General features: G+C 37.5%; 1 protein-coding gene across 1 annotated transcript in view; it reads right to left on the minus strand.

Annotated features, from left to right (window-relative positions):
• Nucleotides 1–26,834, minus strand: part of MALRD1 (MAM and LDL receptor class A domain containing 1) — a 628,376-nt gene that overhangs the window by 387,887 nt on the left and 213,655 nt on the right. The window contains exons 21-23 of the mRNA XM_036345532.1: nt 9,457–9,613; nt 4,476–4,586; nt 689–902 (exon numbers count right to left, since the gene is read on the minus strand). Of these exons, the coding sequence (XP_036201425.1) occupies nt 689–902; nt 4,476–4,586; nt 9,457–9,613 (482 nt within the window). The remainder of the gene's footprint in view (nt 1–688; nt 903–4,475; nt 4,587–9,456; nt 9,614–26,834) is intronic.

Here is a 26,834-nt window from a genome sequence, read left to right on the forward strand (position 1 = left end):
GCGATTTCTGGTTCTAAATTAGGTGTTGAGAGAAAAAAGTAATGCATTTATTTTTTTAAATTTATCTTTATTGTTGAAAGTATTACAGATGTCCCCCTTTTCTCCACCATTGACCCTATCCACCTAGGCCTTCGCCACACTATTGTCTGTAACATGGTTATACATATAAGTATATAAGTTCTTTGGTTGATCTCTTCCTGCCCATCCACCCACCCCCACCTACCCTCTGAAATTCCTCAGACTGTTTTACACTTCCATGTCTCTGGATCTATTTTGTTTATCAGTTTATTTTGTTCATTAGATTCCATATATAAGTGAGATCATATGACACCTGTCTTTCTCTGACTGGCTTATTTCACTTAGCGTAATGCTCTCCAGGTCCCTCCATGCTGTCTCAAAGGGTAAGGGATCATTCTTTTTTTATAGCTGCATAATATTCCATTGTGTAAATATACCACAGCTTTTTTATCCACTCATCTACTGATGAACACTTGGGCTGTTTCCAAATCTTAGCTGTTATAAATTGTGCTGCTATGAACATAGGGGTGCACATATTTTTTCTGATTGACCCTAACTGCCTCAGCTGCTGAGCTATATACATACTCTGTATGTCCAGCAATTAATGCATGGAATTGAGTAAGATTGTGGTAGATAAAGGCAAAAGTTAGAAACAGAAACTTTTACTTACTGCAAATGAAGGTAGTCTCATCTGAATTATCAGTGCAATCATTCACAAAATCACACAGCTTGTCCTGTGCAATGCAGTGCTTGTTGGCACACATGAACTCTTGAGCAGTGCACTTCCTGTCTGGGCTGAGGAGGGGAGAGCAATCTTGAAAGGTAATGTCATCCACTGCTGCATCTCCCATGTAACTGACGCTGCGTTTTGCCCTGAAGATAATCTAAAGGGAGGGAAGGCGGGAGGAAGAGAGAGAGAGAGAGAGAGAGAGAGAGAGAGAGAGAGAGAGAGAGAGAGAGAAGAAGGGAAGAAAATCAGTTTCAGTTAGGCTGTGCATCATATGCAAAACTTGGAGCAACCACTAAATACAACATTTGACTCTGATAAAAACGCCGCAAAATGAAACTGACCCAAGAAGCTTGGGGATCGTTTAGATTTGCACCGTCCTCAACACGTAAGAATCTGGGAATGGCATCACCAACATCACTGCCTCCTGTGTTGATTTGGGGGGTAGATGGCCTGGAACTCTGGCAGGAGCCACCAACCCATCATTGCTGTCTCTGCAGCTCCCAGATCCTAAAGGAGCCCTGTGCATTTCTTAGAGCCTCATCACACATGGAAGCAGGAGGCCAGTCCAAGCACAGGCTATACCAAGAGAAAGGAGATGCAAGCACATCCTTTACTCTATTTTGCCCAGTTCTTCCCATTCCTCAGATCTGTTCACCCCAAGATATCAAAGCTCAATAACATGAGGTTTTTCTTATTGGCCACATGTTTGGAACTCACATTATTTTGATTTGCCTTTGATTAATGTATGTGATGAACACAATTGTCATGTGTGTCATTGCTTGGTAGTGAGTGCCCACTTATATGGACTGCAATAGAACTAGAAGTGATGAAAAATTACAGGAGTCGCTATCGTTTTCAGAAAGGCTATCTTCAGCTTATGCATGACCCCTGCTTAGAATAATAATGAACATAGTTTCACAGAACCTAAAAAGTCACAGATTGTTTAGTGTCAAATTTCTAAGTGAAACTAATTCAGAGTTTCTCTGCAGGCCGAATATGGATTTGTGTGTTAACATAAGAAATAGTTCTGTATCCTAAAGTAAATTTAGAACAATTAAAAATTAGTTAACAAGAAATACAGAGTTACCTCAGTGATTTTACACAAAATATTTATTGAGACCAAACACCCAAACACCTTTGACCAAATATATATATATAATTATTTTTCTTGAAAAAGATTATTATAATTTTTGTTGTTGTTGTTTAATACATGTTATGCTTCTATACTACTGTGTGAAAAGCTAGGTGCTTTCCTCTTAAAATGAGTGGATAGAATAGTTGAAAAGCAAATGTCTCTCATTATATAAATAAATAAATAAATAAATAAATAAATACAATTTATATGTAAATTCCTATATAAATTTACATAAAGAGGATAAATTGTTTTTCTTCAGAGCAAACGTGCTAAGAAAAAATAAATTTATAAGATTTATTAAGAGCTTGGAAGTGATTAAAAGGTGTTAAAACTGGAAAAATAATAATGACTACAACTTTTTAAAAGGTAAATGGAACCCTAGAAAACTGAAAAAGGTGCTCTAGTATCTGGATACATCTAAGCATTTAAATACGTGATGCAATGTTCTGTGAATAAGAAATCAGATAACTCAATTACTATTACATTAACTTGTTTATCTACTATCCAATCTCAGTTGCCTGTCATGTCCAAATGATCAAATCATCAATTATATCACAATGCTCCATACACTGTTGGTTAAGATTCCACAGACTTTATTATTAAATGTGATTAAACTTTTTAAAAAGAGCAATTATGATATAGTTTTTGGTAGAATGAAAGCAGGATCAATTATTTTTTTAAATTTGGGATGCGATATAGCATAGCAGTTGGATTATGGACTTGTAGATGACTTGCCTATGTTTAAAGTTTGTCTCTGCTGTTTTGTGGTTATATAACTAGAGCAGGTTACTTAACTTCTAGGTATTTCTGTATTCTAATCTATAAAATGCGGTAATAATAGTATGTACCTCATTCAGTTATTGTGAAAACTAAAGAAGTATTTTTAAATTCATAGAATAGTACTAAGCATTTAGTGTTATGTATGTGATTGCTCTAGTTGTAAAAATTATTATAATTAAAGATTCTGTTTAAATCAGAGTAAAGGTTACCAAACAAAACTCTGAGAACTACCCAGTGTTGAATCAGCATGTAATTTCTAAAATTATCTTATACTTTTACTCAAGAATTAGAGCCACTCATCTTTCTGAGACTAAATGAAATGATATCATAAACATGAAAGAATCATGGACAATGTCCCAGCTCACACTCTAGCTCCCCTGCATAGTATTTTGCTTTGCACACAGTAGGTGCTAATAATTTTTTACTGAATAACTGCTTGGATCAGACACAAAAAGATTTAAACAACAAATTTCAATATGTGAAATATTTAATTTTGGAAAGGCTAAATTAGTTTGTGATTCCTCTTGATTACATCCCCCCCCCTTTTTTTTTTTGACATGATATTGCCATACAAATATTCTACTTACATAAAACCAGTTAAGATTCCATTCCCTCAAGTGGAGCCTATGTCTAGCAGCAATGAAACCTTTTACATGTTGCTGAGACTTCTTCTTGCCTCAGTTAAAAGATCATGGAGGTTAAAAGACAGAATCGCTTAATAATATATTTCAGGATGTGCAAGGCCATTAAATTGCTTTCTAATATTTACTTCTTCAGGTTGAACTTATTTCTTACTAATTTCCTAAATTATCTATAAATGACCCATTAGAAAACTAGATTCCAGTGAGGCCAAACATACATGGGATTTATTACACCTATCTTTCCAAGAAATTGGGGATAATGCTGTATCAATCCCTTTATACAGCTGTGTCTAGCCTAGCCTGTGCTTCCACAGGAGCTGAGAGGGGCTGATCTATCAGACAATTGTAGATACAGTTACTGAATATTAACAGAAGAATTGGCCCTTTCTACTGCATAGACAGAGGATTGGAAATGTAATCATTAGTAAATATAGCTTCTATCTAGAGATAAGTGATTCTAAATTCATAGAATTAAGCCCTGAGCAGTTAAGGCTAATAGATATTTGCCTCATCTTCTAAGAAAACCCTCATTCTGCCAAAAAATAAAATTTTAAACCATACACACACACATTCATGGAGCTTTTGCTTTCTTGTTAATTCATAAAAAATAAAATCCATACCAAATATCTTGGCACATAATTATTTTCACTTTAAACATTTTAATCTATGTTCTTTTCTTTAATTGTTTTACATATACCTTATCCTCCAAATAGTATTATGATCTATGTAAACATAAATACATCACACAATTTTGTTTCTCTCCAAAATATTTTAGAGTTACGTGAATCTATTATCTCTAATAAGGTTCAACAATACAATATGCTTTAAAAAATATGTCCTTTCAATCAAATTTTGAAAAATGAATGTACTCACTCTATAGTCTCTTAGAATATGCATATTTATAAATAGAGGGGGGTGTTCTTTACAAATGGGAGACTGCTTGTGGAATGGAGTAGAATTGTCATTAAAATTAAATGTTCCCAGAAGCATGTTTGTCCAATTGGAAAAATAAGAACATTCTGAAATTTTAATTTCCTATGGAAAATACCATATGTATTCATACAACACATTAGAATTGTAATGGGAGGACAAGACTATGAATGAAGAAAATAAAGTAGGATTAAAGAAGAAAATCAACAAAACTTACTACCCAAGTACTTGGATTACAAACCTGTATTTGTGAATGAATGCCTAAAAATAGTTCTACTTTTTTCCACTGTGCACCTTGCTGTCCACTTTGAGCCCACAATTTAGAGGTAACATTGTCTTTTTTGCTCAGTACCTGCAGAGATAAATCAAGTATGAAGTGCTGAAATATTTTATCATGATAAATTTTAAACATGTAGAATTTTCCAAGTTTTTACTTTATTTTAATATCAACATGAAGTCCCTGATAGAAAAGCTGAGACGGTTTTCATTAGATACCTTTGTTTTCTATACAGCACTATGTCCCAGGGCACCTCACTAGCTTTGTGTAATAAAAGTGAGCATGATTATCTGTTATTTAAGTCCAAAGAAATCTGGGTATCATTTAGCTAAGAACTCTATGTTAGCTTTTTTTTAAAAAAAAATTAAATTTATTGATTAATTTATTGAAAGAGAGAAGAAGGGAGAGAGAGAAAGAAAGAGGGAGGGAAGGCAGGAGGGAGGGAGGGAGAGAGAGAGAGAGAGAGAGAGAGAGAGAGAGAGAGAGAGAGAGAGAGAGAGAGACATTGATTCGTTATTCCACTTATTTATGCATTTATTGGTGTGCCCTGAGCAGGGATTGAACCTACAAGCTAGGGGTATATGGATGACACTCTAACCATCTGAGCACCCAGCCAAGACCTACCTTAGCTTTAAAAAAAAAAAATTCACAGCAGTAACAACTGGAATTTTATATATTAAATAACATCCATGTTGTTGAAAAAAGCACAACTTACTTACTAAAATACTCTTTTGATAATGATCTTCATCTTCTCGGGTTCAGTTGGGACAGTATTACAGCGGGAGCTCAATTAATTTTAACAACACACGTGGGTGTATGAGCACATACCTATTCATGCTGTGCTAGTAAGATCTCTCTATACCACAGCCTTGAAACTACATTTTCATCACAGTACTATATCCTCATTCTTAGGGAAAATTCAGATTAGTCTCAGCAGACAAATTATCAGGCTACTCTTTGAGAATGATACAAAATGAGTCATCAAGAGAGCAACTGAAGGTTTAAGAGATCAACCAAAGGACTTGTATGCATGCATATAAGCATAACTAATGAACACAGACACTGGGGCGGTGAGGGTATGCGCTGGGGGATGGGAGCGGTTGGGGAGAGGTCAGTGCGGGGGGGAGGGAAGGAGACATATGTAATTTTTTAATCAAAAAAGAAGAAATTAAAAAAACCCCGAAACCAGAACCAAGTCCACATTCTAAAAGAATGGGCTCAGGTAGTTTTTTAAATCATTCTGTATAATAAGGAGCTAATATGCTAATTAGGTTGAACAGCAGAACAATCATCTAGAGGACCTTCTGGAAGAAGCCCGGCTGCGAGGGCCAAGGCAGCCGGGGCTGCAGGGCTGAGCCCCTTGCACGAATTTTGTGCATCAGGCCTATAGTCTACACTAATAAAAGAGAAAAATGGTAATTGGTGTACGACGCTACCCTTTTCATTGGCTAATCAGGGCTATATGCAAATTAACTGCCAACTAAGATTGGCAGTTAACTGCCAACAAGATGGCGGTTAATTTGCATATGTAGGTATAATGCAGGGAGGCGAAAGGGAAAGCAGGAAGAAGCCCCCTGCCACTGACAGTGATCTGAAACCCAGGGGGGAGCTAAGAGCTGGGGGGCAGGGCAAAGGTGGCCCCAGGGCCGCCTTTGCCCTGCCCCCCAGCCATGATTGGAGAATCAGGCGCCTTTGCCGCCCTGGCCAGTGATAGCAGGAAGTAGGGGTGGAACCAGCGATGGGAGCTGGGCATGGTCGAAGCTGGCAGTCCCAAGAGCTAGGGGTCCCTTGCCTGGGCCTAAAGCAAAGCCCACGATCTCGGGGCCGCTGCAGCTGCGGGTCCCCGCTGCCCGGGCCGGATGCCCAGGCCAGAGGCCGTTAGGCCTGGGCAGGGGCAGAGCCTGCAACTGCGGGGAGCTGGGGGTCCCCTGCCCAGGCCTGACACTTCTGCCAGAGGCCTCAGGCCTGGTCAAGGGGCCGATCCGGTGATTGGTGATCGGAGGGTGATGAGGGTCAACTCCTCTGGCGGAGGCCTCAGGCCTGGTCAAGGGGCCGATCCGGTGATTGGTGATTGGAGGGTGATGAGGGTCAACTCCTCTGGCGGAGGCGTCAGGCCTGGGCAAGGGGCCGATCCTGCGATTGGAGGGTATTGGGGGTCAACGCCTGAGGGCTCCCAGTATGTGAGAGGGGGCAGGCTGGGCTGAGGGACACTTCCCTCCCCCCCCCCCCCCGCACACACCCAGTGCACGAATTTCGTGCACTGGGCCCCTAGTTTCATAATAATACTTTTAAAAAACAGGATGGATACAAATCAAGGAATTATTCAGAAGGGTTTGTCATGATTCTGACTTTTTTAAGTGAAGGTAATTTTTAGTGGTTTCATTAGTGGAACATTATAAAAAAAAGTTCAAATGGCTGTAGAGCTTTTAGAGTCTTGACTTACTAAATAATATGTGCCTAGCAAAAATATCACTAAATTCTCAGTCTATAAAATTCATCATGTTATTGAAACCAAGAAAACATAATTTCTTAAAAAATCATTTTTGTGGATACTAGAAAGAATGTATTGGGAGTAGATCTTTGTATGAATATTATTCTATATATAAATCACTAAGAAAAATGTATTCATGAACATAGTAATGCAACATGTAGTGTTATTCAGCCATGCACGAAAATAGGGATCAGATGTATTACTATTTAAACTATTTGATAGTTATGCATCTACTAATACAAAATATTATCTAAAAAAATGAAATCATATTTTAGATCATCTCAATTATAAAATATAGTAGCTAAATAATTTTCATTTTTCTAGTGAAAAACTTGTAATAAATAGTATTGTTTTGCCTAAAGATAATTTTTAAAAATCAATGTAAAACAAATGACAAATTGCAACCTCAATCCACAGACTATTAGAATACAGTATTTTCAGATTGTTAAACATGCACACATACATATACTAGTATACAAACAAGTTTACTTTTAAATTGTTTTTGGTAAGAAGTCTCATCTATAATAAAGAAGACAATTCTTCTAAAATTCATCTATAAACTTAAAAGTGTTTTCAATGAAAACAGCAGTTTTGAAATGATATGTTTATCTAAAATTTTATTTGGAAAAATAAGTGTTTAATATGGCCAGGAAAAGCCTAGAATAAGACAGTAATAAAATTGGGGAAGGTGGAAACACCTAATATTAATATTACAATCAAGTTATTGGGTAAGAAGTAGTTAAAGAGCTGGTCTGCATTATATTTCTCTCTCTTTATTGAGAAAAAGAAAGCAGATAACCCAAGTGTAATCTCCTTGCAAATGTGCTAAACACAGACTTCTTTGTAAATAAATTAATGGTATTCAACACAGGGAGAGTCCTTATCTATGGCTGCCTTTAGGGATATATCTCTGATCTAAAACTGCTCACAGTAAACAGTTCAGAAATGCTGGAATTTATTTTTTCAGACATGGCTTTCTGGAAAATTTTATATAAGCTATGAAACAGTAAAAATATAGATGCTTCAAAAAACTGAGTTGGCTTCTATGTAAATGATGTATCTATACGTATTACATACAAGCTGTATATTAAATAAGGCATTTCCAATATGGTAAGACAGGCTCTAAGGGTGTGCATCCAGATTCCAGAACCTCTCTCTGGTTAGCCTGTACAACTTAGTTTTCTGAAAGAAACCCAGGCTCCACAGAGAAATAGTTAACTCCAACTATGGAACAGTGTAAAAATAAGATGAATCTAGAACGTCTTTTTGTCCATAATGAAAAGAAATACTCAAAGATGGAAGAGCTTGTCAAGGAAATATACAAGTCAGCTTAAAGGGACTCCTATGACCAAATCTGTGAAAATTTAAAAACCAGCAAATAAGCAACAGATAAGAAATTGAATACAATAGGATCCATGAATCCACACTGATATAGTTCAATAAATGGATTTAAAAATGGAGAGAAAACATTTTGAGGGTTTTTTGTTGTTGTTCTTCCAAAATAATACCAACCTATAGATATAGACAAAATAATGGAGTTGGAAAATCACAATTAGGTAATCATCATAGTAAAATTAATTCCATTAAAAATACTAAACAATGCAAAAACTAGTCAGCAAAATTGAATCCAGGTCAGGATTTTACGTACTCTCAAAATAGTTCTTCAAAAAATATTTATTGATAGCAAAGGGAACAGAAGTACTGAGACTGATTGACATCATGTACTAACCAATGGAATGCAATATTAGTGATGTTAAAGGGGAAAAAAAGCTTAATATTCAACAAATCCAAATTAAAGAACATTACAAAATAATTGAATTACAATTTTTAGACTATCAGTCTCATAAAAACCTCAGGAAAATCGAGTAATCATTCCAGTTCGAAAGAAACTAAGAAGAAATAACAAGTAGGTGTGACATCTGATTCTGTATTAAACTGATTTTTTTTTCCTATAAAAGATGCTCCTGGGATAATAAACACAAAATAAGATCTTTGAGCAAGGGTATATTTTCTGTGAGATTCTGGCAACTTTTTGTGAGTTTGAAACAATGTAATCTTTTTTACAAAGAAACAATATGAAAAAGACTCCTGGAGAATGAGCACCACTACTACAAATAACAACATGAAGGATGCACATTCAATTTTTACTAAAGTGTGTAGTCATTTGTACTATTCTCTGAACATTGTTACTGAAATCTAAATGAAATAATTCAAGTATGACACAGAAGCTGTAAACTCAGCATAAAGACCATAATCATAAATTCAACAGTAAAAAAATATATATCTTACTAGCCATGCAGGTCCAATTCTGCTAAAGTATTTTTCCAATCATACCATGTTGAAGTGTTGATAATTGTCCATTTTCATTTATTAGACTACATTTTAATAACAATAAATTATACATTATGAACTTTTATATAACAAATTTTAAAAATGCTATAATCTAAGCAATACCTGGAGAGAGCCAACAGTGGCACCATTCATATAAGTCCAGAACACCAGGGTACATTTTGGTCCCGTGCGTGAAATAACAGGAGTGAGGATGTCAGCCATGTCACCAAATTTTCCATTTGAGCTATCAGCATACAGGTACCAGCCATCTGTGGTATTTCTAGGGAAAATATGATGTGTTTATAAGATAAAAAGAAAACAGAAAATCACAAAATATAGTTTGTCATTTAGCATATTTTATCATTCTACAATTTTTCCTGAATATAACAATGTTTTATAGCATAATGATGACTAATAACCTTCAGCAAAAATAATTCTTCTATTTTGATTTTGAATCTATGTATCAATTGGTGCAATGTGTGCAGATTATGGTAAAGGCTGAAATTACCAGGTCTAATCTGTAATAACTTGGTTGATTTATTTACAATGATACTGCCAATACTCTGAATAGCTTTATAGAGCTTCTTTTCATGTAAGTTAAAGTGAGACCCTGAAGCACCGAATACCTTAAAAAGGGGCATTAAAATAAATAAATATATATGTTGATAAATAAATCATTAAAGAAAAAACAGAATGGAAACTGGCCTGGGGTTCTTCTCATAGATATAAAGGCTGTCAGGTTCAAATTTATTCTTTGTTAATTTAGGTCAGTTTTACTAAGTTGGTAGATAATTTTAGTGTGTCTTTTCTTTCCTAGCTCCAAATTAAAGAAGGAAATAATGGTGGAAACAAATAAATATCAATGTAATCTTGCCATACAGGATAGTGTTTATGCCCCTACTTTAATTGTCAATTCAGAAAAATAGAAAATAAAATTTTAAGACATCCTTGGCAATACACAACTTTCTTAAAATAAATTTATTAGAGTGACATTGGTTAATAAGATTATATAGGTTTCAAGTATACATTTCTATGATACATTCTTCACAATTTGGGCATTCTGGCATTCTTTGATTAATTAGATTTCTTACCACTTTCTCATCTAAATATGATGCTAGATAGTATAAAGTTTAAACTTGATAGTTATTAAAACTCTTTTCATTTTGAAAGTTTTATAATTTGATCAATGAAATGTGAGTCATTAATAGGAAATAGAAAGACAGAAGTATTCATTCAATCACCATATATTTATTGATTTAAACTTTCCAGTCTTGCCTGTCCAAGGCCCTGGGAATATGACTGTGAGCAAAAGACACACAGGGTTTAGCATCATCATTTACTATGTTGGCAAACAATAGGTAGGTTATTTAACCTCTCAGAACATAGTTTCTTCACTTGTAAAATGGGATAGTTCCATGTATGGTTTTCATAGAAATTAGAAATAAAATAAGTGGAACATCTGACACAGTACCTGGTATATCTTATATATTTAATAAATGGTAGCAGTGATTTGTGGTTAAGAGTTTAGCATCCTTCAAACCACAGAGGATATAAATTAAGACCATTTTTAAGAGAGGATTTTTACATTAATTTTTCTGAATTGTGTCTCAATGAGTAAGCACTTCCAACTTTGTTCCTTTTGTCTTAATATTCCAGATATCCAGGGATACCCAGAACAAAGAAAACATACATATAATTCATGGACTTAAAGATTCACTGAGATTCAAACAATTTTAATAGACATTTTTCCCAGAAATGGACAAGCTTCAAACAGAATAACTATTATGTTATCAAGTACGTACTAGACTTATTGAGGGTATCACCTCATAAGTTATATAAATGTATAACCACTATACTGTATACCTGAAATTAATATAATAGTTAATGTCAACTGTAATTTAAAATATTTTTAATTTCTAAGAAAGAAAGAAATACCAAGGACTAAGCATAGCCAAAATTATTCTATCAGATGTCAGGATTCATTATGAAGGTAGAATAATCAAGACAGTGTGGTATTGGAGTAAAGACAGACAAATGGGCCAGAGAAATGGATGGAATAGTTCTGAAAGAAATCCACAAATATTTGTACACATGATTTACGAAGTTTGGCTCATCAGAGCAGTGAAGGAAAGGACAATATTTTCAGTGTGGACTAAATTAATTAGATAGTCATGTGTGAAAATAAGAAAAAATTGATATCTATTTCCCTGCATTTAAAAATAATAAATTCTAGGTAGATTGTACCAGGAATGTGGAAGGTAAACCAATGAAGCTTATCTAAGGCTAGAGGCCCAATGCACGAAATTCATGCAAAGGATTCTGCCCTCGCAGTCACGGTGGCTTGCCTCGGCCCTTGCAACCCCAGCTTCATCTATAAAGTAATCTGGAAGGACATCCGGAAAGACATCCTAAGGTCGTTTGGCTGTCCAATCTAACTAGCATATTATGCTTTTATTTTTATAGATAATATAATAATACCTTTATAATGTAGAAATTAGAAAGTTTCTTTAAATAATAAATAAAAACTAGAGGCATGGAACACGAAATTTGTGCATGGTGGGAGGGGGTCCCCTCAGTCCAACCTGCACCCTTTCCAGTCCGAGACCCCTATGGGGATGTCCCTGGGATGGGCCTAAACCGGCAGTCAGATACCCCTCTCACAATCCAGGACTGCTGGCTCCTAACTGCTCATCTGCCTACCTGCCTGATTGCCCCTAACTGCCGCCCCTCCCAGCCTGATCACCCCTAACCACTTCTGCCTGCCAGCCTGATCACCCCTAACTTCCCCCCTCTGCCAGCCTGGTCGCCCCCAACTGCCCCCCCCTCCAGCCTGGTTGTCATAAACTGTCCCCCTCTGCTAGCCTGGTCACCCCCAACTTCCCCCCCGCCTGCTGGCCTGGTCACCCCCCACTGCCCTCCCCACCAGCCTGGTTGCCCCCAACTGCCCCCCCCCCTGCTGGCCTGGTCACCCCACACAGCCTGCTGTTCAGTTACTTGGTTGTCCTTCACTAACCCCGTTGCCGGCCTTCTTGCCCCACACAGCCTGCTGTTTGGTTGTTACTGTTACTGTGACAGTATCCTGGACAATTTGAATATTCCTCTATTATTAGTATAGATAACCATAAGGGGAAACACTGGAAACAGAGCTGAATTCAAATAAAGAATTTCTATTTATCAAAAAGTAACAATATGATGATCAAAAAGCTGGTGAATGGGAGAAAGCAAACATACCACATTTCATAAATGCAATATTTATTGATGGACTACCATATAGCATGCAATAGCCTACATGTTCAACAGTATATATGTGTATATGTGTATGTGTTATTATACATACTAGTACATATTATGTAACTACACATATACAAGTAAGAACTGGAGGAAATATTCCAAAATGTTAAAATGTTTATATCTATGTTTGGGGCCATGTATATTTTGTTTCCTACATAGTGATTGGTTCAGAGTAGACCCTCAAAAATACTTGATAAAGAAAATAGACAGTAGAGTTTAAAGTTAGTAGAACACGTGCGGAGATAAAAGATGAAGGGGGTGGTAGAACTGCGGATTCAGATGAAATTCAGATGACAAGTTGGTAATGTGTTCTAGGCTGGATCAAAACAAAACAAAACAATACATAACAACAACAACAAAAAAACTTTAAAAAGACAGAGCAAAGCTAATAGATCTGGAGACCGTGGAGGAATTAAGTGACTAAAAGTCACAATTTTGGCAATGATGAAAAGCCTCTCACCTGTGGTTCAACTGGAGGTCTCTGTGTTTGTTTCCCAAAAAGTATACAATGAAAATAACAGTAATTTCCCCAATCCATTATAATTCAGTCACAAGAATAAATATAAAATAAAATAGTTATAATTATATAATTATAAATCATTGCAATACTCCCTTGCCAGCAAGGAAAAGAAGGGAGGCATGACAGGAGATCAATTTGAAAATTTCCAACAACAAAACTGCATGTGTGTGTTTATACCGCACTGTGAACACTGCTACCAGTGTAGCAGTATATCATATATGCATTAACTCAGGGCACATGATGTACGTACAATTCCTATTGGAAAAATGAAGAATTACACAACTTGCAATGAACACTTGCCTGTGTTCGAGATGAGATTATTCAACCATGTACCTATAACGGAAATCAACTCCCCTCCTAAAATGAGAACAGCAATAATGATCACACATACTGTGCTGTCACCCATAAAATATCAGCATCTCTCTGCCAGCCTTCAAATTGTCTTTCCTCATATAAAGCATTAAGTAATGTTTTATAGAAACATACATTTCCTAATAAAACATCATAAACCACATAGTAAAAGTTTAAAGAAAGTAGTGTTACACACCAGGTGTTGCAAATGCACAGATCATTGATGATAATGTACAAGTTATTTAAAAATTCATTATAAAAAGAGATCTGATTTATAGTCCATGGTATTTTAAAAAAAGTCTCCTAGGAGATCAGTTTCTAAAGTCTTACCATTACACAGAGTAAGCAATTAAAATATTATCTTGCCCTCCCCTCTTTATTTGAGAAGCTCCTGGGTACTCTAATTAAATTAATAAAAAAATACTCTTGCATGGACAAATTAAAATATTTATGAGTTAGGTAAATTGACCTTTGATCTTGTAAATATACCAGATGAGGGTCATACTAATATTCTCCAGGTTTATTCTTTAGGTTGAGATATATCTTTTGATTCATTATAATATTGAAGGCTATTTTAACATAACTGATTGATATTAGCTACTAAGAGTTATCATGAACTTTAATAGCTTCATGATTAGCAGAAATACAAAGTATCCCTTTTACAAATGCAAGGCATCTCAATTTTAAAAAGGGACTTACAATTTTAGCAGAGTGTGTTTGGATTTCTCTTTCCTAGTCTCATGAAATAAAAATGAAGTAATGAACATTTGTTGTAATTTTATATAACCATCTGGGGTTTTTACCAGCTCAAAATTCAATAACAAAGGTACCAAAGGCAACTATTTTAATTAGAAGCAACCACAGTTCCTGTTTCAATATTATATGACATTCACTGGAGAACAATTATTTGTGAGGCAAGTAGAAAAACATTAAAAAGTAACTGGAAATTTTAAAAGTTTAAGAAATTACACAATCAGTTGTATCTATTTATCTTCTAATTCTAAAACAGGATTCTAAAAGGCTCACTAATGTAAATATATTTTTTATAAAATAGATTTTTAAGCCAAAGGAACACTAGCTTTTGAGTTAAATATTGTAAGTCTTTAGATCAATCTTTAAATTAATAAGCCTTTAAATTAGGGAATATTAAATAACAGTTTGTCATTGGACTCTCATAACAAACCTCAAAAGTGGGATTATAATCATTACTACTTCATGGATGAGATAACTAAAATTAAATAATTTGCCAGTGGTGGTTCCCTAGATGAGTCTTGAAGCCAGGACTTGGATCCATTGATCTCCCCATGCTTTATATTCTACACTCATTCTCCTCTAAGAGAAGTGTCTGAAGCAGCAGCATCACCTGGGAACTTGTTTAAAATGCCAATTCCTGGGTCATATCTCAGTCAGATCTACTGAATAAAACTCTGGGGAAGGGCTCAGCAATCTGTTTAACAAATTCTACAGCTTATTCTGTATATGCTAATTTTTGAGACTCTGCTTTAAACCACTTACATTAACAGTTAAAATGGTATTTACAATTCCAAGTTACTAAATCAAAATGTCAATCCAAAAGGAATACCTAGAAAAATAGATATTCCACTTTTGTTTTTCTTCTCAAAATAAATACTCTGGGGAAAATAAATAACTATGGTAAGCACTCAAAAAATATTTGTCAAATGAGTGAATGAAACAAAACTTGATTTTGAGAATAACTAGATAAGTGATAACTTCTAATAGAAATTTTCTGACACAGCTTTCAAAAAATATTAGAAAAAGTTATGAGAGATAAAAGGTATGACAAAACATTATAGAGATCAACAATCCAAGAAGACATAACAATCTTTCATGTACATAAACCTACCAACAGAGCACCAAACTATGGGAAGCAAAAACTACTAAGGAAATAGATGAATTCACTATCTTAGAAACTTCAACAACCCTCTATCAGAAATGGACACTTACAGCCGACAAAAGAACAGTAAGGACATAGTTGAACAAAGCAACATCATTAATCAACTGCATATATTTGGCACCTATAGTGTACCTCATTCAACAACAACACATTACACATTTGTCTCAAGCTTACATAAAACATTCACATTTAGCCGAACCGGTTTGGCTCAGTGGATAGAGCGTCGGCCTGCAGACTGAAGGGTCCCAGGTTCGATTCCAGGCAAGGGCATGTACCTTGGTTGTGGGCACATCCCTACTGGGGGGCGTACAGGAGGCAGCTGACTGATCTCTCTCATCGATGTTTCTAACTCTCTATCCTTCTCCCTTCTTCTCTGTAAAAATTCAATAGAATATATTTTAAAAAAACAAAAACATTCACATTTAATGAAGACTGTTAGCTGAAATACACAAATAATTCTTAAAGTTCAACAATAAAAAATCAAATAATTCAACTCAATTAAGAAATGGGCCAAAGACCTGGACACCTCACCAAAGAATATATAAAAATGGCACATAAGCATATGTTATCAGGAAAATGCAAATTAGGGCAACAATGAGATAACTAGTACACACCTACTAGAATAGTCAAAATCGAGAACATTAACACCACCAAATTCTGGAGAAAATGAGGAGGAATTGTAAGTCTCATTCATTGCTGGTGGGAATGCAAAATGGTACAGCCACTTTGGCAGACTATTTAGTGGTTCCTTATAAAACTAAACATACTCTTACCATATGATTCAGAAATTATACTACTTGGTATTTACTGAAAAGAGTTGAAAACTTATGTCCACACAAAAACCTGCATGTGGATGTTTATAGCAATTTTATTCATAATTGCCAAAACTTGGAAGAAACCAAGATGTTCTTCAATAGGCGAATGCCTAAATAAACTTTGGTGCATTCAACAATGAGATATTATTCAGCTAAAAATAAATGAGCTATCAAGCCATGAAAAGACAAATGAGAACCTTAAATGCATATTACTAAGTCAAATAAGACAATTTTAAAAGGCAACACACTGTATGATTCCAATATGACATTCTGGAAAAGGCAAAACCTATGCAGAGAGCCAAAGGAGCTGTGGTTGTCTGCAGGTGTGAGTAGGGGAGGGATAAATAGCTAAAGCGCATAAAGGATTTTTATGCAATGAAAATACTCGGTATTATTACCAAAATGCTGGATAGATGGCATTATACATTTGTACAAACCCATTTAATGTATCACACCAAGAGTGAGCTATTATGTAAAATATGGATTTGGGGTGGCTTGATATATCATTGTAGGTTCACCAATTGTAACAAATGTACCTGGATTCATTCTAGAGAATGAAGCAGGGATCATTTAGCACATAAGGAAAGGATCTACAGACAGAGAGGCAGATACACATTATAAACAGAAATAAGATGAAAGATACAAAAATGCTTAGTAAATTTTAACCTGTAACACTACTGATATTGTTATTGTTTTATTGATTTCAGTGTTAGACACAAATAAAAAGAATTCTTTTAACAGTGTTAACTAGCCATGTTTACAGTGAATATATTTATTTATTATGACTTTTTATCTTAAAACATCATATATAGAAACACACCCTGCAATCCCCTCTAATTTGCCCAGTGTATCTTACCGGTACTATCACTTTCTGTAGGTTCCCTAATATGAAAAAGCTTGAGAAGCACAGATATATTCAAGCCTCCTTCCCTATTTATTTGCTAGGAAATTAAGTTGTAGGAATATAGAAACTGAAAGGAGAAATGGGAGTGAGCAGAAGTCTATCATTGTCTCAAAGTGTAATGTCTGTAAGAGAGAAACAACTTCTCTGAAATACCTTCCTTTGAAAAGCAGTTTTGCTTATTCTGTAATCTAAAATTGGTGTAAGACTGCTATTATAGCAGGTAAAGCATATATACAAGGAAGCAGTCAATGTAAATGGAAAATAGGCTTGTCAGATATAAGTGACAATTTTAAATATGCATATGAGTCAAGGCTTTCCATCAGATTCTTGCTCCTTCAATATTATCAGGGTCTAAACTTAAATGATTCCTATATGTAAATATTCACATCTGGAAATACCTTTCCAGATGTCACAGGCTATGCTGCCTTGAGATTTTAAATAATTCCACCTTTGCACCATTTTTTTAAAAAGAAAAGCCTCTCTGTACTGAGCTAGAAATTAAATTAGTAATAGAACATGAGTAAGTACCAGCTACAGTGTCTAAAACTATCTATAAGCTGACCCTCGGATTTACGCACTTGTTGAGGGAGCAGAGGAGTTGATACCAGTTCTTAACCTCCTCACGATCATTTGTAAATGAGAAGATTCATGTTGTGCCATTACTTCCCTGTGCTTTGCCACCAGAGTTCAATAGCAGTATTGTAATGCCTTATATACTTTGTTAAGGATGATCATGAATTATCATTCTTTGACCTTTGCACTATTCTACAGCTTTGCTCATCAGCCATGATTGGTTATTTATAGCAGCACTGGTCTGTGATAAAAAGGTTGATCTAAATTCAATCATGTTAGAAGTATTTTAAAATGTAAACGAACACCACCAGAGTGTTTTGTGGCTGATTGTCTGTTTTTCTAATAATATGAATACAGAATGTCAGAACTGGAAATTACACTAAAGCAGTCCTAGTAGTGAAATGGAAATAGTACAAGCTACAACAGTTAAGTGCTGTTAAAAAGAAACTGTTTTTATTTGAACATGGACAATAAAAGGATCTAGTCCAGGATAATTTAACAGCAGATTTTTCCATTTCCTAAAAAGCCTATCATGTCCTTTCATTGTATATCAGGCTTGAAATATGCTGATTCTATTGACTGGAATTATTGGGTGTTCATATTTATATGTTTTAGAAAATTTTGATAGAAAATTACATTACTGAATTTAAGAATTGAATTTTGAAATAATGTAATAATAAAATAAATAAAAATAATTTAATTTTTTAAATCTACATTTTCTAATTAACTTGCCAAAAGTGTTCTCAGATGCCATGAGTCCTAGCTAATAGTATGACTGTGTTTGGTTACAAAACTTTGTATTTAATTTAAAAGAGACAGCAAAGTAATCCCTGGCAAGAGATTTAGATCTCCACTTTAAAGAGAACATGAGAAAATTTAATGTTAAGCCTAGTTATTTCCCCAAATAAATTCTAGATCAAGATATTTTGTATCTTTTTTAAAATATATGTTTTGTTTTGTTTTTATTTTAGAGTGAGGAAGGGAGAGGGAGAAATAGGAATATCAATGATGAGAGAGAATCATCAATCAGATGCCTCCTGCATGCCCTCTACTGGGGATTAAGCCCACAACCTGGGCATGTGCATCGACCAGGAATCAAACCATAACCTCCTGATTAATAACTTGATGCTCAACCACTGAGCAACACCAGCCAGGCTTGTGTCTTTTTTTCTCTTTTACAAGAAACTTCATACATCTCAAGTAAAACATATCCAAAGTTAATAAAAATATTATATCTGTGCATATGTATTAAGAATATAATATATAAGGGAATAATTCACAAAATCATTAAAATTCTATCTATAGAAGCTTAGAAAATAGAATGTATTTTATTCTCAAAATTTTATTATTATCACCAATCTAATTTGGTTTTGTCTTCAGCTTGGCTTTATTTGTAAGGAATCTCCTCCTTTTGTCCAAATATTAAATAATTCAATCTTGTTATCTTGCCTTTTCATCATTCATGATGTCGCGTTTTTCTATTAGTCACCTGGCATGAGACCAGCACTATGCCAGGTGTTGACTAAAACAGTCAAAGTAGTCAGCCTGCTTTCCCTTGACATGGTTTATAGTGTCATGAAAAAGTTAGACAAGTAAATTAATATTGATGTTATTCTGTGACATGTGCTACAATACAAAGACTACCCAGAGAAAAACTATTTGGATTTGACTGGAGAGAGGGATCAGGGAAAGTTTCCTAGAAGTGTTGACTCCCAATTAAGCTTGGAAGGATGTTTAGGAGGTTGTTGAATGAAGGTACTATGGCATAAAACAGTCACATTTGAAGAATAATAGGATTTGTTGGGTGGATAGAAGAGTGGGTTGATGAGGAGGCCACAATAAAAAACAGACAATAAAAGATGTTAATGATAAGTGTAATAAATGACCTTACTATAGTAATAATTTTACCATAAATATATACATAGAATCACTACTTTGTATGTCATACACTTAATGTTATACGTCATTGATACCTCAACTAGTGGCCTGGTGCATGAAATCCATGCATGGAGTAGAGGTTCCCTCAGCCCAGCCCACATCATCTCCAATTGGAGACCCCTTGGGGGATATCTGACTGCCTGTTTAGGCCCAATCCCTTTCGCAATCTGGGACCACTGGCTCCTAACCGCTCACCTGCCTGCCTGCCTGATTGCCCCTAACTGCCTCTGCCTGATTGCCTCTAACCCCTCTGCCTGCCTGTCTGATCACCATTAACCTCTAATACCTGCCTGCCTGATTGTCCCTAACTGCCCTCCCCTGCTGGCCTGATCACCCCCAACTGCCCTCCCCTGCTGGCCTGATCTTACCCCCAATGGCCCTCCCCTGCTGGCCTGAACTCACCCCCAACTACCCTTTCTGCCACGGTCCCCCCACCATGGCTTTGTCCGGAAGGAAGTTGGATGTCTGGTCAACCCGCTCTAATTAGCATATTACCCTTTTATCAGTATAGGTAGATTATATAGGATAAGATTGCTTAAATGGGGGTGGGGAAGCCTTTTTCAGCAGGAGGAGATTCTCTTGGCAGACAAAAATACATAATCCTAATATCTGGACTGATAGCCAGCCATATGCACAATACTGCCAAACCGGTCATTAAAAAATAGAACTGCTTTCTTACACCTTACATCAAATAGCTATTGCCCTTAAAGCTCCTCCTCAGTCCCCACCTTAGGTTCTGCCTTTGCACTTCACCCAGATTAGGTACTGATTGGTCGGTTTCTATGCCAGTCAGAGTCAAAAGCTCCGTCTCCTAGGCAGCCATTGGCTCCTTGCACTTCACCCAGATTTGATTCTGACTGGTCAGTTTCTATGCCAGTCAGCATCTCTGGGCCTATCTCTGGGCCTGATCAAAGAGGCAGGGCTGATCAGCAGCCACTGAGGAGGCCCGGAGAGAGACAGAGGCGCAGCTGCTGGCAAAGAACCAGAGAGAAAGAGAGGGGCAAGGGCTGATCAACAGCTGCCACAGAGGCTGTGGATCAGACCCTGCCTCTCTATTCAGGCCTCTCTCCAGGCCTGATCCACAGCCTCCTCAGCAGTCAGTGCTGGGTCGCCACGGCAACCCAGCAATGACTTCAGGACTGACTTCTGGTCAGTCGAGCCTTCGGTCATTATGGAGCTAAGTTTTTAGATATTAGGATAAGGCTGGGGGAAAATACCTTAAGACCATGTTAAGGAGATGAAGGACTCTTACTTCTGAAGTCCCAATAAGTTACTATTCATTTCAGTTAGTGTATCCTTCATTTATGACTGGTTCTTTTATATGGTTTCTATGTTCTTTTTCATGCTGTTGAAGTTCTCACTAAGTTCCTTGAGCAACCTTATAACCATTGTTTGAAATCAGTATTTGGTAGTTTGTTTTTGTCCATTTCATTGAGTTCTTTTTCTGGAGATTTCTCCTATCCTTTCATTTGGGAACTGTTTCTTTGTCATCGCATTTTAGATGCTTCCCTGTGTTTGTGTCTATATACTAGAGCTGCTACATCTCTCCAATGTAGTAGTGTGGCCTTCTGTAGTAGGTGTCCTCAAGGGCCCAGTTGCACATCCTCCACAGTCACCCAAGCTGGGCACTCCAGGTGTGCCCCTGTGTGGATTGTGTGCACTGTCCTGTTACAGTTGAACCATGATTGCTGTTGACATCCCTGGGAGGAACTGGTCCCCCAGGCCAGTGGGCTATGAGGGCTGGCCTTTGACTACAGTGGAGATGCTACTGTGCAGGAGTCAACTCTATAGAGCAGGACTTGCTTCAGTGGGGCTTTGGTGCTCACCAAGTCTGTCCCTTGAATGTGTTGCTCATGGAGGTGGTAGGGTTTTAATCTGTGTGGTCTGAAGCTATCTGCTGGGTACACTGGCTATGAGGCCTCCGGGAGGTACAAAGTCAGCCACTGTCTGTGCCCTGCCTGGGGCCACCCAGCACGTGATTTGCAGATGGCTGCTACTTGTGTTGGGCTTGGAGATGCCCAGGAAAAACCAAGCTGTGAACCAAGGTGGGCTGCCACTAGTGCTGGGCCAGGCTACTTAGCAAGTGGTAGAGGGTACACAGAGGCCAGATGCTGCTAGTATAAGAGATTTGAGTAGAGTCCAAAGCAGGACAAGTGTATCCAAAGCCACATAGGAGTGAGGAGCTGGGATCCAGGTCTCCCCACCAGTCTGGTCAGCACAGCCCCATGCCTTGTGCCACCCTTACCATCAGAATTGAAGTTGTATTACCTCTTTGGCATCAATATTCCCAGTGGTCACAGGAAACACACTCTTTTGATAATCCTTACTCAATATAATAGATATTTCCCTCAGATATAAATTTTCTTTCTAGTATTTCTTATCTGTTGTCTTGCAAAATATCTCCTTCTCAAGTGATCTTTATTTCTCTTTGAGGTACTACCAGTCATCAAGGCAATTAACCTGGGAATCAAATATTTCCTTGCCAACCACCTGCTCTGAGTTATTAAGATTTTATATTATAAAACTACTAGAGGCTTGGTACATGAATTCATGCATGGGTGGGGGTCCCTCGGCCTGGCTGGCAATCAAGGCTGAGAGGGGGAGCTGCGTGGCTGGGGGGAGGGACCATGGAAGGTTGCCCAGCTGGCCGTGGGAGGTTCGCTGTGGGAGTGCACTGACCACCCGGGGGCAGCTCCTGCATTGAGAGTCTTCCCCCTGGTGGTCAATGCGTGTCATAGTAACCGGTTGACTGGTCACTTGATCATTCAGTTGTCCTGTCATTCTGTCGCTTAGACTTTTATACACCTACTAGAGGCCCGGTGCACAAAAATTTGTGCACTCGGGGGGGAGGAGGGTCCCTCAGCCCGGCCTGTGCCCTCTCGCAGTCTGGGACCCCTCGGGAGATAATGACCTGCTGGCTTAGGCCTGCTCCCAGGTGGCAGAAGGCAGGCCCAATCCCTAGGTGCAGCCCCTGGCCGGGCTCAGAGCAGGGCCGATTGGGGAGTTGGGGCGTCACCCCCTGTCATGCACAGAGCAGGGCAATCGGGAGGTTGTGATGCCACCCTCAGTCACGCTCAGGGTAGGGCCGATTGGGGGGTAGGGGCACCGCCCCCTGTCACACTCAAGGCAGGGTCGATGGGGAGGTTGTGGCGCCATCCCCTGTCACGCACAGAGCAGGGGCCATCAGGGGGGTTGGAGCTCCGTACCCTGTCATGCACAGAGCAGGGCCAATCAGGGGGTTGGGGCGCTGCCCCCTGTCATGCACAGAGCAGGACCCATCAGGGGGTTGGGGTGCCGCCACTCTCACACTCAGGGCAGGGCCAATGGGGAGGTTATGGCTCTACCCCATCACCCACAGAGCAGGGCCGATCAGGGGGTTGGGGCGCCGCACCCTGTCACACACAGAGCCGCAGGGTGATCAGGGGGTTGGGGAGCTCCCCCCTATCAGGCACAGAGCAGGGCTGATCAGGGGGTTGGGGTGCCTTCCCCTGTCACGAACAGAGCAGGGTGGATAGGAAGGTTGTGGCCTTGCCCCCTGTCACACACAGAGCTGCAGGGTGATCAGGGGGTTTGGATGCTGCCCCCTGTCACGCTGATCCTGGTGCCAGGAGGCCTCGCAGCTCCGCTGATCCCGGTGCTGGGAAGCATATTACCCTTTTACTATATAGGATATATAGTACACCAGTATAGCACCTGGTGTACGGGTGGGTGCCGGCTGGTTTTCCCTGAAGGGTATCCTGGATCAGGGTGGGGGTCCCCACTGGGGTGCCTGGCCAGCCTGGATGAGGTGATGATGGCTGTTTGCAGCTGGTCACACCCCCTTCAGGGTGGGGGTCCCCACGGGGGTGCCTGGCCAGTCTGGGTGAGGGGCTGAGGGCTGTTTTCAGGCTGGGGGTGACTGAAGCTCCCAACCACTCCTTTTTTTCTTTTTTCTTTTTTTTATTCTGGGCCAGCTTTAGCTTTGAGGCTTGGCTCCAGCTCTTAGGCCTCCGCTGCTAAAAGTAGGTTTCTGGCTTTTGCTTACAATGTTGCGATCCTGCTGGCTGAAGCCGGCGGACTAAAGCAGGTTTCTGGGGTTTTGTTTAGCTTCTATATTTGTTACATAGTTGCTTAGAGTTGCAGCTCAGAGGCCTGCAGCAGCAGGCGGGGAACGTTGGAGTCCTCCATCACTGAAGCAAGCAAGCCTCATGTTAGTTTCAAGCTGCATGGCTGCCGGCCACCATCTTGGCTGGCAGTTAATTTGCATATCTCGCTGATTAGCCAATGGGAAGGGTAGCGGTCGTACACCAATTACCATGTTTCTCTTTTATTAGATAGGATAGAAAGTTTATCTTTCCTCCACCATGGGTGTAACCACCACTTTATCATTGTTTGGTGAAATTCTGCATAGCTATTTAAAGCCAGATCAAACTTACTTTCATCTTACTGTATTTTGTTTGTTTGTTTATTTATATTTTGTGCACTATCAAGCCTCCCACCTTTGTGCCCAGGTCACGCTGTGCCTTTGTTATAGTCATTATATTCTGTTTTAAATGATACCTAATTTTTAAAATTTGTCTTGTCTTACCTGTAGTTCTAAATTTTAAAATTTTTATCCCCTTCTGTTATTTGTTCAAAATATTTTATATAACATGTATGAGAAAATATCTTTTTACATTTAAAATTTTAATTTAATACAGAATCTGCTGATCAGAAAATAACTAAATTTGCACATTTATGAATTTATATATGTAGTCACTATATTCTTATAAATTCTATGGTCCCCGCACATCTACCTAGTCAGACATTGTGTAGTGAACCTAAGATTTCTGTGTTTTCACAAGCTCTCCAGGTGATTTTGAGAACCACTAAACTAAAACAATCCTCAGCAAAGCAATATGAGTTCACCTTGATTGGCTTATATCAACATCTCGATTTTGGACCCATTGAATGCCGGGGAGTACAATCACGCTCCTCCTGTCTTTCGCCAAAAGTGCTGGGAGTGCTATCAAAGCTTTGAAATGGCGTCCAGTTCTAAGTCTGCTTTTAATAGTGATGATGATATTGCTAAATATGTCAATGTAGTAAAGGTTTCCTTAAGTTTTTGAATATGTAACTTCATTTACTTGGGATTCATAAATTTTCCTAAACTGCTATAAAATCAGCAAAAATGCTTTGGCAATTTTAGCTTAGTTCCTAAGATATTGGTTGGCACTCAAAGGGTTATGAAAGAAGGAAGGCAAGAATGGTTTGGGGCTTTGAACATTTCTTAGTTGTTTTCTCTCCTGGTTGCCATCACTAGCATGTCACATATCTCTTCTCCCTTTTCTTCAAAATTATTTGTAGCGTACCAGTTTTCTGACTCTCCACCTCCTGTGGCATAATATTACAATCAAGTCATGTCAAATCTTTCAAATGCTTGGCTTTTAAGTAAGAGAGATTCACAAGAAGATGGAGGATAGTGTTAAAGAGCACAGACATTAGCCTCTGTGAGATCCAGATTTACAGTTTCCATCTCTCAAGCTCACCCAGTAGGGTGCCCATAGGCAAGCATCCTTCAGCCTTGGTTTGCTCACTTGTAATTAATTTGAAGATAATTATACCACCCCCAAAAGTTCACTGGGAGGACTTGACATGATTGCATGAAAGGCATCTACACCAAACCCATCACATAATAAACACTCAATTAGGACTGCTTTCATTTCTAGAATGCTTCATTATATGAAAGCCACTACCTTTCATTTACCAGGCCTCTTTGTTAGTTTTGTGTAGTCAAAGAGGACATGCAGGAGAACACATACCTACTTAAATATCAGAAGTTAATTTAAACTTTACATTTCCCCGATTTTCATTAACAGCATTCACTTAACTGTTTCGATATTGTACTTTGAAATAGTAAAATTAAAGGTAGGTTTTAAGTATAAAAATAGATATAATTTATCTTTATTCTACTTAAAGCTTACTACTAATAAATAAATCACCTGAAATCTTCAGAGAAAAATTATTTAAAGAATAATTAAATTAATGTCAATATTCTTCTTTAGCTCATACATTTAGACTATGAATTGATATGCACATAATTTGTGTTAGTACCTATTATATGCAAGACTATGCATGATTTTTAATGCATACATTTCATGTATTTTTATAAATACTTTTAAAATAAACACTATGTTGAGAGATATGTATCCATTCATGCATGAAGAGATAATAGTTACTCTATGATTTTCATTATTGCTAAACCCTGACTACAACCTCCCATCCTTTGGTTACATGCCCTTAAAACCGATCACAAACATAAACAAACAAACAAAAAAAACCCCACAATTTTTAGTCTGATCTGCCTATCAACCTTGATAACTAAGGCAAAACTACCCTTCTTAGATAATAATATCATGAAGAACTTGAGGAATATTAGTTCTAAATATCAATCTTACTAGAAAAACCCATGAGATTAAGGAACTATATTTTGCATTTCATTATGACCGCAGTTCTAAAAGGTAGACTTTGTAAGATCAATGTAAATAGTACTTAGGAGAAAGTACTGTGCTAGACAGGATTATTAATACAATCTACCTCTGCTCCTACTTTATGGTTTAAATTGACTATCACATAAACTCTTAGGAATAATTCATGTTTTTAGAGTTAGAGATATTTGGATAGCTGCATTAAAGTCATATCATTCTGTAAATAAATGTTTTCTTCAAATTCAAACTACAAGCATCACATTTAAATAAAATTCTTCACACTGTAAAGAAATAGCAATCTTCCTTTATGCATATTTCTATGCCTACTCAGTGAAAGACAACACATGTAGGAAATAATAGAGACTTCATTTCTGCTCTATTAAGCTCACTTTATACTTTCATACTGAGCCTCATGTAGGCCTTATTAATTTGTTCAATTTATTTTAGTATCTCAAAATCCACAGAAAACTGTAAGTGAAAGTCAGTGAATTTTTTTGAAACAGAAGTTAAAAACCAACGTTGATGGTAATCCTTATTGATTGAAAATATTATAATAAATTAATAATGTTTATAATGTTTATAATGAAGATTAAAATGTCAAATAGAAAATGAAACTAAATCAAGCAGGTACAGGTAAAGAAATATTGCCATTAGAATATAATTAAGAAGTCTGAATGCAGATTATACTAAGAGATGCATTTAGGAAGACACTTTATAAGGCCATCTAAAAACAAACAAACAAACAAAA

This window comes from Myotis myotis, unplaced genomic scaffold (assembly GCF_014108235.1).
Source record: "Myotis myotis isolate mMyoMyo1 unplaced genomic scaffold, mMyoMyo1.p scaffold_m19_p_1, whole genome shotgun sequence".
Taxonomy (NCBI): Eukaryota; Metazoa; Chordata; class Mammalia; order Chiroptera; family Vespertilionidae; genus Myotis; species Myotis myotis.